At 43.3% G+C, this 12,562-nt stretch overlaps 1 protein-coding gene across 2 annotated transcripts in view; it reads right to left on the bottom strand.

Annotated features, from left to right (window-relative positions):
- LOC311132646 (double-strand-break repair protein rad21 homolog A-like) overlaps window positions 1–12,562 on the bottom strand; it is a 26,028-nt gene extending 13,466 nt beyond the window's left edge. The window contains exons 1-7 of one of the 2 annotated variants that reach the window (XM_084165908.1): window positions 12,046–12,562; window positions 10,835–11,029; window positions 10,394–10,523; window positions 9,989–10,088; window positions 5,849–5,955; window positions 3,698–3,910; window positions 1,800–1,919 (exon numbers count right to left, since the gene is read on the bottom strand). In XM_084165908.1, the coding sequence (XP_084022034.1) occupies window positions 1,800–1,919; window positions 3,698–3,910; window positions 5,849–5,955; window positions 9,989–10,088; window positions 10,394–10,523; window positions 10,835–10,978 (814 nt within the window). In that variant the 5' untranslated portion in view covers window positions 10,979–11,029; window positions 12,046–12,562. The remainder of the gene's footprint in view (window positions 1–1,799; window positions 1,920–3,697; window positions 3,911–5,848; window positions 5,956–9,988; window positions 10,089–10,393; window positions 10,524–10,834; window positions 11,030–12,045) is intronic. The other variant, XM_084165909.1, reaches the window with a different exon arrangement.

The raw sequence follows: 12,562 nt of genomic DNA, 5'->3' as shown, positions 1-12,562 counted from the left end.
TCTCAGTTGTTGAATCTTGTTATGTTCATACAAATATTTACACATGTTCAGTTTGCTAAAAATAAACGCAGTTGACAGTGAGAGGACATTTCTTTTTTTGCTGAGTTTATATAAAAACATACAATAACTAATACAAAAGAGTTGGCTAAGACCATGTTGGTCGAAACATTGTTATGGGAACAGCATACAGTGGGGAAAAAAAGTATTTAGTCAGCCACCAATTGTGCAAGTTCTCCCACTTAAAAAGATGAGAGGCCTGTAATTTTCATCATAGGTACACGTCAACTATGACAGACAAAATGAGAATTTTTCTCTCCAGAAAATCACATTGTAGGATTTTTTATGAATTTATTTGCAAATTATGGTGGAAAATAAGTATTTGGTCAATAACAAAAGTTTCTCAATACTTTGTTATATACCCTTTGTTGACAATGACACAGGTCAAACGTTTTCTGTAAGTCTTCACAAGGTTTTCACACACTGTTGCTGGTATTTTGACCCATTCCTCCATGCAGATCTCCTCTAGAGCAGTGATGTTTTGGGGCTGTCGCTGGGCAACACGGACTTTCAACTCCCTCCAAAGATTTTCTATGGGATTGAGATCTGGAGACTGGCTAGGCCACTCCAGGACCTTGAAATGCTTCTTACGAAGCCACTCCTTCATTGCCCGGGCGGTGTGTTTGGGATCATTGTCATGCTGAAAGACCCAGCCACGTTTCATCTTCAATGCCCTTGCTGATGGAAGGAGGTTTTCACTCAAAATCTCACGATACATGGCCCCATTCATTCTTTCCTTTACACGGATCAGTCGTCCTGGTCCCTTTGCAGAAAAACAGCCCCAAAGCATGATGTTTCCACCCCCATGCTTCACAGTAGGTATGGTGTTCTTTGGATGCAACTCAGCATTCTTTGTCCTCCAAATACAACGAGTTGAGTTTTTACCAAAAAGTTATATTTTGGTTTCATCTGACCATATGACATTCTCCCAATCCTCTTCTGGATCATCCAAATGCACTCTAGCAAACTTCAGACGGGCCTGGACATGTACTGGCTTAAGCAGGGGACACGTCTGGCACTGCAGGATTTGAGTCCCTGGCGGCGTAGTGTGTTACTGATGGTAGGCTTTGTTACTTTGGTCCCAGCTCTCTGCAGGTCATTCCCCCCGTGTGGTTCTGGGATTTTTGCTCACCGTTCTTGTGATCATTTTGACCCCACGGGGTGAGATCTTGCGTGGAGCCCCAGATCGAGGGAGATTATCAGTGGTCTTGTATGTCTTCCATTTCCTAATAATTGCTCCCACAGTTGATTTCTTCAAACCAAGCTCCTTACCTATTGCAGATTCAGTCTTCCCAGCCTGGTGCAGGTCTACAATTTTGTTTCTGGTGTCCTTTGACAGCTCTTTGGTCTTGGCCATAGTGGAGTTTGGAGTGTGACTGTTTGAGGTTGTGGACAGGTGTCTTTTATACTGATAACAAGTTCAAACAGGTGCCATTAATACAGGTAACGAGTGGAGGACAGAGGAGCCTCTTAAATAAGAAGTTACAGGTCTGTGAGAGCCAGAAATCTTGCTTGTTTGTAGGTGACCAAATACTTATTTTCCACCATAATTTGCAAATAAATTCATTAAAAATCCCACAATGTGATTTTCAGGAATTTTTTTTCCTCAATTTGTCTGTCATAGTTGACGTGTACCTATGATGAAAATTACAGGCCTCATCTTTTTAAGTGGGAGAACTTGCACAATTGGTGGCTGACTAAATACTGTTTTCCCCCACTGTATGGTAAGTGTTGCAACTTACGTGAGAGGGCATCAAATTCATCTTCGTCATCGTGTTCCTGCAGCCTCAGCACGCTCTCGGTGATGGCGGGAGGGTCATCAAAAATGCCACCCCCATCCTCGTTACTGAGGAGCTTGTCAACTAGAAACAGGCAGGAGAGTGGCAATGCTCAGCAGGAGTTAAAGTTGCAATAATTCACTTTTTGGGAGAACTAACAAAATTCACATAGAAATTTTAGTTAAAGATCTATCATTAATTGAAAGCAAGTCTAAAAAACAGTATCTGTTCTATGTGCGCTATTTGTATGCTTCCCGTCCTTAAGTTTAGTTTTTGCGTCTTTTACTTTCAGTTTTGTACACCAGCTTCAACAGCTGAAAATACAATATTTTTGGTTATGGAAAATATATTTCACAGCGGGTTAGATGGTACAATGATTCTCTACACTATACTTGCATGTTTTGTCACATAAACTGAAATTTGGCGAACTATTTGAATTTTAGCAACCAGGAAATGGCGGAGCGATTCTGCATAGAGCGTCTTTAAAACCTTAGCAAACGGGCCTCCCGAGCGGCGCAGCGTTCTAAGACACTGCATCACAGTGTTGCAGCATCACTACAGCCTGGGGTTCGATGTGTCATAACTGGCTGTGACCGGGAGTCCCATAGGGCAGCGCACAATTGGCCCAGCGTCGTCCGGGTTAGGGGAGGGTTTGGCCGGTGGGGTTTTACTTGGCTCATCGCGCTCTAGCTACTCCTTGTGGCGGGCCGGGCGCCTGCAGGCTGACTTCGATCGTCAGTTGAACGGTGTTTCATCCGACACATTAAGTTAAGCGAGCAGGTGTTAAGAAGCACGGCTTGGCGGGTCATGTTTCGGAGGACGCGACCTTCGCCTCTCCCGTTGGAGAGTTGCAGCGATGAGACAAGATCGTAATCACGAAATTGGGGGAAAAAAGGGAGTAAAATTTGTAAAAAAATGTTTTACAATATAAATGTTTTTTTTCTCTCCAGGGTTTTGATTAAATCTGTATCGCTTAAGTTATTGCGCAATTGAAATTGTAAATAGTTTGGAACAGTTTGTGCATATATTCTGACAACATTTTGTGACGTTTTTGTTCTTTCTGGTCTTCAGCAAGGGTTTTTTCGGCTGTTCGTGCACACACAAAAACTTCTTGAGGCAAGTTGAAGTCTGTAGCCGAAGTCTACACCTTTTCGTCGGTCACTGGTCAACAGTAGGGACTCTTCAATTAAGTGTTTGTTGTCATTCAACAAGAGACTAAATCGGTTTCATGCAAATTTTTTCACTTCAGAAATACTGCATCTTAGTTAGATGTAACATTGCGCGACTAAGATCTCCTCGGCACCAACGTAAAAATGAATGACATATTTCTCGAGTTATCTTAGATTAGATCTGGCTACGGCGTCTCAAGATGGATGAACAGTACTATTGACACTAAGGTCTATTAACTAAGGTTTATTAAGGGAGTATGCAATCACACTCGTTCCGTTCATCTAGCCGAATTCAGCTAGGCGCCAGCCGAACTGAAGCATGCGGAAGGCTTTACCATAACTGCAGTCTCCACTGATGCGGGAACATTGCCTTTAAATTTCTATCGCGCTGTATGTAGCGCAGCTCTTCAGTGCTACAGATTGAATGAAGCCCCAGGGCTACCTTAGCAAACAGGGTTTTTAGACCGGATACATTTATTATGTAAACAATCGATTGGCCACATTAGTCATGGAGAAGGCAAGGACTATGTCCCAATTATATCTCCTCCCTCCCACACCTGTGCACACTTCAGGAGGAAGGAGATATAATTGGGACATAGTCCTTGCCTTCTCCATGACTAATGTGGCCAATAACAGAATTTGGTCATAGCCCAACTCAGGTTATGCTTCCTTCCTTCCTTCCTTCCTTCTTACCCAGCATGCCTCCTTCGCTGTCAGCCATGGGGTCCTCTCCGAAGTCGTCTTTGTACTGGTCGTCGTACTCCAGGTGGTTGGACTTGTCTGGGATCTGGGCCTCCGAGGTCTCTGGGTCTAGGAGCAGGTTGGAGGCTGATGCATCGTGGATGATGTCCACCTCGAAGGCACTCTCTTCCCGCATCATCTCCCGGTCGTCCATCCCAAAGTCAGCTGGAGGGGAAAAAACACTGAATATGTTAGAATGAGTTTTCGCAAGTACAGTGAGGGAAAAAAGTATTTGATCCCCTGCTGATTTTGTACGTTTGCCCACTGACAAAGAAATGATCAGTCTATAATTTTAATGGTAGGTTTATTTGAACAGTGAGAGACAGAATAACAACAACAAAATCCAGAAAAACGCATGTCAATAATGTTATAAATTGATTTGCATTTTAATGAGAGAAATAAGTATTTGACCCCCTCTCAATCAGAAAGATTTCTGGCTCCCAGGTGTCTTTTATACAGGTAACGAGCTGAGATTAGGAGCACACTCTTAAAGGGAGTGCTCCTAATCTCAGTTTGTTACCTGTATAAAAGACACCTGTCCACAGAAGCAATCAATCAATCAGATTCCAAACTCTCCACCAAGGCCAAGACCAAAGAGCTCTCCAAGGATGTCAGGGACAAGATTGTAGACCTACACAAGGCTGGAATGGGCTACCAGACCATCGCCAAGTAGCTTGGTGAGAAGGTGACAACAGTTGGTGCGATTATTTGCAAATGGAAGAAACACAAAAGAACTGTCAATCTCCCTCGGCCTGGGGCTCCATGCAAGATCTCACCTCGTGGAGTTGCAATGATCATGAGAACGGTGAGGAATCAGCCCAGAACTACACGGGAGGATCTTGTCAATGATCTCAAGGCAGCTGGGACCATAGTCACCAAGAAAACAATTGGTAACACACTACGCCGTGAAGGACTGAAATCCTGCAGCGCCCGCAAGGTCCCCCTGCTCAAGAAAGCACATACACATGCCCGTCTGAAGTTTGCCAATGAACATCTGAATGATTCAGAGGAGAACTGGGTGAAAGTGTTGTGGTCAGATGAGACCAAAATGGAGTTCTTTGGCATCAACTCAACTTGCCGTGTTTGGAGGAGGAGGAGGAATGCTGCCTATGACCCCAAGAACACCATCCCCACCGTCAAACATGGAGGTGGAAACATTATGCTTTGGGGGTATTTTTCTGCTAAGGGGACATGACAACTTCACAGCATCAAAGGGACGATGGACGGGGCCATGTACTGTCAAATCTTGGGTGAGAACCTCCTTCCCTCAGCCAGGGCATTGAAAATGGGTCGTGGATGGGTATTCCAGCATGACAATGACCCAAAACACACAGCCAAGGCAACAAAGGAGTGGCTCAAGAAGAAGCACATTAAGGTCCTGGAGTGGCCTAGCCAGTCTCCAGACCTTAATCCCATAGAAAATCTGTGGCGGGAGCTGAAGGTTCAAGTTGCCAAACGTCAGCCTCGAAACATTAATGACTTGGAGAAGATCTGCAAAGAGGAGTGGGACAAAATCCCTCCTGAGATGTGTGCAAACCTGGTGGCGAACTACAAAAGAACGTCTGACCTCTGTGATTGCCAACAAGGGTTTTGCCACCAAGTACTAAGTCATGTTTTGCAGAGGGGTCAAATACTTATTTCCCTCATTAAAATGCAAATCAATTTATAACATTTTTGACATGCGTTTTTCTGGATTTTTTTGTTGATATTCTGTCTCTCACTGTTCAAATAAACCTACCATTAAAATTATAGACTGATAATTTCTTTGTCAGTGGGCAAACGTACAAAATCAGCAGGGGATCAAATACTTTTCCCTCACTGTATATGTACAGCAGTAATGAGTGGCGGGCTTTGTCACACTAGGAAGGGAGGAGTTTGGAATGGGATGGAATAGGCTGGAGTATGGGTGCATTTCAATATATATGAAACCATGGTAAAAACATGGTAGACCACTACCAAGCATTTGCTATTGCCTATCCATATCAGTGCAGATGAGGTAAGGAGATGAAGAAAGGAGCCACTACAGACTATTGAGATGCAGCCAAGGTTTAGTTTGAGGAGTGAGATGGTGAAAGGATTGGAATGGGAGGCCTGGCTACGTACCAAAGTCATTCTCCTGCAGCAGGCTCAGGTTGCCCACCTCCTCCCTCATGGTGATCTCTTCCACTCGACTCTGGTTCAGTGTGAACTGCTTGGTTACGTCGATGTCGCTGCAAAGACAACATAAATCACTACCACTATGCAATATCAGTAAGAGCATACAGAACAATGCCTATTCCCCTGCAGGAGACTGAAAATATTTGGCATGGGTCCTCAGATCCTCAACAAGTTATACTGCTGCACCATCGAAAGCATCCTGACTGGTTGCATCACCGCCTGGTATGGCAACTGCTCTGCATCCGACCGCAAGGCGCTACAGAGGGTAGTGCGTACGGCCCAGTACCTCACTGGGGCCAAGCTTCCTGCCATCCAGGGACCTCTGTACCAGGCGGTGTCAGAGGAAGGCCCTAAAAATTGTCATAGACTGTTCTTTCTGCTACCGCACGGCAAGCGGTACCGGAGCGCCAAGTCTGGGTCCAAAAGGCTCCTTAACAGCTTCTACCCCCAAGCCATAAGACTGCTGAACAGTTAATCAAAGGGCTACGCAGACTATTTGCATTGACCCCCCCTTTTTTTTTTTTTACACTGCTGCTACTCACTGTTTATTATTATCAATGCATAATCACTTTACCCCTATCTACAGTACCAGTCAAAAGTTTGGACTACTCATTCAAGGGTTTTTCTTTATTTTTTTTACTATTTTCAACATTGTAGAATAATAGTGAAGACAGCAAAACTCAATAACACATATGGAATCATGTAGTAACCAAAAAAAAAGTGTTAAACAAATCAAAATACATTTTTGATTCTTCAAAGCAGCCACCCTTTGCCTTGATGACAGCTTTGCACACTCTTGGCATTCTCTCAACCAGCTTCATGAGGAATGCTTTTCCAACAGTCTTGAAGGAGTTCCCACATATGCTGAGCACTTGTTGACTGCTTTTCGTTCACTTTGCGGTCCAACTCATCCCAAACGGGTTGAGGTCGGGTGATTGTGGATGCCAGGTCATCTGATGCAGCACTCCATCACTCTCCTTGGTCATATTGCCCTTACACAGCCTGGAGGTGTGTTTTGGGTCATTGTCCTGTTGAAAAACAAATGATAGCGCAAGCCAGATGGGATGGCATATCGCTGCAGAATGCTGTGGTAGCCATGCTGGTTAAGTGTGCCTTGAATTCTAAATAAATCCCAGACAGTGTCACCAGCAAAGCACCCTGACACCATAACCACCTCCTCCATGCTTCACGGTGGGAACCTAACATGCGGAGATCATCCGTTCACCTACTCTGCGTCTCACAAAGACACGGCGGTTGGAACCAAAAATCTCAAATTTGGACTCATCAGACCAAAGGACAGATTTCCACTGGTCTAAAGTCCATTCCTCGTGTTTCTTGGCCCAAGCAAGTCTCTTCTTCTTATTGGTGTCATTTAGTAGTGGTTTCTTTGCAGCAATTCAACCATGAAGGCCTGATTCATGCAGTCTCCTCTGAACAGTTGATGTTGAGATGTGTCTGTTACTTGAACTCTGTGAAGCATTTATTTGGGCTGCAATCTGAGGTGCAGTTAACTGTGATTGACTTAACCTCTGCAGCAGAAGTAACTCTGGGTCTTCCTTTCCTGTGGCGGTCCTCATGAGAGCCAGTTTCATCATAGCGCTTGATGGTTTTTGCGACTGCACTTGAAGAAATGTTCAAAGGTCTTGAAATGAACCAGATTGACTGACCTTCATGTCTTAAAGTAATGATGGACTGTTGTTTCTCTTTGCTTATTTGAGCTGTTCTTGCCATAATATGGACTTGGTCTTTTACCAAATAGGGCCATCTTCTGTATACCACCCCTACCTTGTCACAACACAACTGATTGTCTCAAACGCATTAAGAAGGAAATACATTCCACAAATTAACAAGGCACACCTGTTAATTTAAATGCATTCCAGGTGACTATAATATGCCATTTAGCAGACGCTTTTATCCAAAGCGACTTACAGTCATGCGTGCATACATTTTTTGTGTATGGGTGGTCCCGGGGATCGAACCCACTACCTTGGCGTTACAAGCGCCGTGCTCTACCAGCTGAGCTACAGAGGACCACATGACTACCTCATGAAGCTGGTTGAGAGAATGCTAAGCGTGTGCAAAGCTGTCATCAAGGCAAAGGGTGGCTTCTTTGAAGAATCAAAAATATACACTACCTGTCAAAAGTTTTAGAACATCTACTCATTCAAGGGTTTTTCTTTATTTTTACTATTTTCTACATTGTAGAATAATAGTGAAGACATCAAAACTATGAAATAACATATATGGAATCATGTAGTAACCAAAAAAAGTGTTAAACAAATCAAAATATATTTTTGATTCTTCAAAGTAGCTACCTTTTGCCTTGATGACAGCTTTGCACACTCTTGGCATTCTCTCAACCAGCTTCATGAGGTAGTCACCTGGAATGCCTTTCAATTAACAGGTGTGCCTTGTTAATTTGTGGAATCTATTTCCTTCTTAATGCATTTGAGACAATCAGTTGTGTTGTGACAAGGTAGGGGTGGTATACAGAATATGTCCCTATTTGGTAAAAGACCAAGTCCATATTATGGCAAGAACAGCTCAAATAAGCAAAGAGAAACAACAGTCCATCATTACTTTAAGACATGAAGGTCAGTCAATCTGGTTCATTTCAAGACCTTTGAACATTTCTTCAAGTGCAGTCGCAAAAATCATCAAGCGCTATGATGAAACTGGCTCTCATGAGGACCGCCACAGGAATGGAAGGCCCAGAGTTACCTCTGCTGCAGAGGATAAATTCATTAGAGTTACCAGCCTCAGAAATTGCAGCCCAAATAAATGCGTCACAGAGTTCAAGTAACAGACATCTCAACATCAACTGCTCAGAGGAGACTGCATGAATCAGGCCTTCATGGTCGAATTGCTGCAAAGAAACCACTACTAAAGGACACCAATAAGAAGAAGAGACTTGCTTGGGCCAAGAAACACGAGCAATGGACTTTAGACCGGTGGAAATCTGTCCTTTGGTCTGGAGTCCAAATTGGAGATTTTTGGTTCCAACCGCCGTGTCTTTGTGAGAAGCGGTGTGGGTGAACGGATGATCTCCGCATGTGTAGTTCCCACCGTAAAGCATGGAGGAGGAGGTGTTATGGTGCTTTGCTGGTGACACTGTCTGTGATTTATTAAGAAATCAAGGCACACTTATCCAGCATGGCTACCACAGCATTCTGCAGCGATACGCCATCCCATATGGTTTGGGCTTAGTGGGACTATTATTTGTTTTTCAATAGGACAATGACCCAACACACCTTAAGGCTGTGTAAGGGCTATTTTACCAAAGAGACTGATGGAGTGCTTCACCAGTTGACCTGGCCTCCACAATCCCCCGACCTCAACCAAATTGAGATGGTTTGGGATGAGTCGGTCCACAGAGTGAAGGAAAAGCAGCCAAAATGTGCTCAGCATATGTGGGAACTCCTTCAAGACTATTGGAAAAGCCTTTACATTTTAGTCATTTTGCGACTTACAGTTAGTGAGTGCATACATTTTCATACTGCCCCCCCGTGGGAATCGAACCCACAACCCTGTGCAAAGCTGTCATCAAGGCAAAGGGTGGCTATTTGAAGAATCTCAAATATAAAATATATTTTGATTTGTTTAACACTTTTTTGGTTACTACATGATTCAATATGTGTTATTTCATAGTTTTGATATCTTCACTATTATTCTACAATGTAGAAAATAGTAAAAATAAAGAAAACCCTGGAATGAATAGGTGTGTCCTAACTTTTGACTGGTACTGTATATATGACCTCAATTTCCTTGACTAACCTGTACCCTTGCACATTGACTCATTACCGGTACCCCCTGTATATAGCCTCGTTATTGTTATTTTATTGTGTAACTTTTTATTAAACTTTCGTTTATTTAACAAATATTTTCTCACTCTGCACTGTTCGTTAAGGGTTGTAAGTACGCATTTCACGGTAAGGTCTACTACACCTGTAGTTTTCGGCTCATGTGACAAATCTAATTTAATGCGAACATATACATCAATGGAGACACAGCACTTATCAATGCTACATGACAAATCTCAAAAAACATATTTAAACTTGTTGGGCTCTGATGACATGCAGGACTCACTCTAGGTCTGGTAGTGGCTGGTCAAAGTCGTGGAACTCTTCTGGCATGGTGATGGCGTTGTAGGCAGCTTCTCTGTTCTCCTCTGGCAGATCCACCACACCTGAGAGAGGACAGGGATGGAGGCAGGGGTCAGGCCAGCTAAATCCCACATAGTACACAGCCATAACATCTACCAACAATGTTAATACTGTCTAGCAGCCCAGTGTGCCTCTCACAAGTTTCATATTGGGACCCTTTTCAGGAGCCCCAATTTTAGTACATTCAACGGTATATGCCAAGACCAACTAACAGTAAAATGAAGATTTAAAGGAGATGGCTGTTGAGCCAAACTGTAACTCCCGAGTTTTGAATGTAAACCAACAAAGAAGATGTTGGACCCGTCAAGCCCCCTAGCCAATACATTACCTGGTCTGAAGGCCATCTTGATCTTGATGAACGCCTCGTTACAGTCAGCCAACAAGTACTTGGCTTTCCTGTTGTAGATCCTCACCACCCCCAGGAGTAGATGACCTGACGTACGCAGGGCCATTTTCACCTGGACAAATAAAGAATAAGAAATAATGTAATATAATCTAACACTGTGTTCAGAAATACACTTACCCACTATGGCAAGATAATTCTCCTCAAATCAACATCTACAACTCTAGTACACTCATCCGCCAAGCCCTGACCCACAGCCACTGAGTTGAAAATTGACCCTCTTCTACTGGTTCACGCAACACTAGTCTGTCAAAGTACCCTTACAGCAGCATTACTCTAGTGGAGACTACTCTAGTGGAGACTAGAGAGTGAAGCACATGATAGAAACACATAATAGAAGCCCTGTATGGATGATAGCTTGTTTACCTTGGGGCAGATGATGCTCTCCACACTGCTCTCCAGGTTGCATTCAAACACATGAGCCTTGGTGAGCTTCTTATCCCAGTGGGCCGCTAGCCAGATCTTGGCCAGCGGCCCACGCTTGCTGAGGACAAAGTGGGCGTAAAACATTGTCCCTTCTCACCTAAGGGGAGGGGGGGATGGGGTACGGGACGACGACAACTTGCAGGGACAAAGGTTAGAAACTGCAGTTAGAAAAAACTTGCAGTCACAAGAAGTGATACACTTTCATGGTCATATTGAATAAGTTATGATTGGACTTTCAGAAATACATTTTTCAAAAGCCATGCATTAACCGTCATTTTTATACTACACTGCATTCCTCAATATCTGTCACAGTAACATTTGCCTGTGTCATCAGTCCTCGCTGCTGGCAGACCAACAACTCTCTCACACTTTATTCCATGACGAAAGTGCGTTGTGGATAAATGTTAATCAAATGAATTAATAACAATGATTGAATACTCAGAAATTAAAATAAGTAATTAAATAAATAAAAAATGGGGCAATTTTGTGATTTGTTTACCTGACCGAATAATTTACCGCTACATCTGTCAAGCTAACTAGCTACTAGTAGCAACTGAGGCTCAATCTGGGCGCTGTTCTGATCTTTTAGTACCGTCCATGTGGAGGGAGGCGGAGGTTTTGTTTTCGTCTCGAGACTGACAGAGTTTGTTTTCGTAAATTGAACAACATACGGTACTCATTAAACACATCATAACATTTATTAACAATGCACAACTAGCTCAGTTGTCAAAAAGTATGAATACAACTAAGTGAGTTAGGAAGCCAATCGTTTGGATTGTAAAAAAAAAGACTAAATACAAACGGGTCCTCGGCGCGAGCCCAACAGTCCTGATATCTAGCTTTGGAGGTTTTGCAGGAGACATGAGCGCCACAATGATCCGAATTTATTTGGATACATATTTGTACGTTTTGGTACAATATTGCGTTCCAGTTTAATAAACAAACGTGAAGCTAAATACTAAATTCTAGGCTAGCTAATGTTACCGACCAGTGTGTGCGACGTAATCAACAACCCCTGTCATTTCCAAAACAGAGCGCGTATTCTGATAAGATTTTTGGTTCGTGTATAATTTTTATTTTATTTATATAACATGCAAAACATTAGCTTCATTCCAGTAGTTCAAAGTATATTGAAAATGTAATCAACTCACCAATTACGCTCCAATTGTAGTAATGTTTTTGGCCGCAATACTGTAGTTTACTTTTTCCACCCCCTCCTCTTCCATGTTGCCAACTCCTCAGTAAGGAAAGTAGCTATTGGCTGTCCTAAAAGTCGCTAAATGACGCCATCACCTAATTTACATAATTGGCTATATGTATGTAATTTTGATGGACTCTGTGGGAGAGACAAAAAGTGAGTAAAAAACACCATACATTTACATCCCGCCCTGAATGTAAGCCAGGGCGGGATCAGCCAGCGGCCGCTTCCCGCATGCGCAGTCTGGACGCGGAGGGGTGAACATCTCCTCCTCTGACTGCAGCGCGAGGACTGGGCCGCCTGTGAGTGCTTTGGGACGGGGTAATAAAGCACCCGCTGCTCGTTGAGAAGAGTAAGAACGATACGTGCTTTCACGTCATTCTCCAAAAGTCTCCAATAACACCAGAAAAAGTCGCTAGTCGCTTTTTTGAAAATATGTCGCTAGGGGGGTCTGAAAACTCGTTAAATAT

The sequence above is a fragment of the Coregonus lavaretus genome (genome assembly GCF_964263955.1).
Source record: "Coregonus lavaretus genome assembly, chromosome: 7".
NCBI lineage: Eukaryota > Metazoa > Chordata > Actinopteri > Salmoniformes > Salmonidae > Coregonus > Coregonus lavaretus.
Note: the sequence above shows the minus strand (reverse complement) of the source record. Positions and strands in the feature narration are given on the sequence as shown.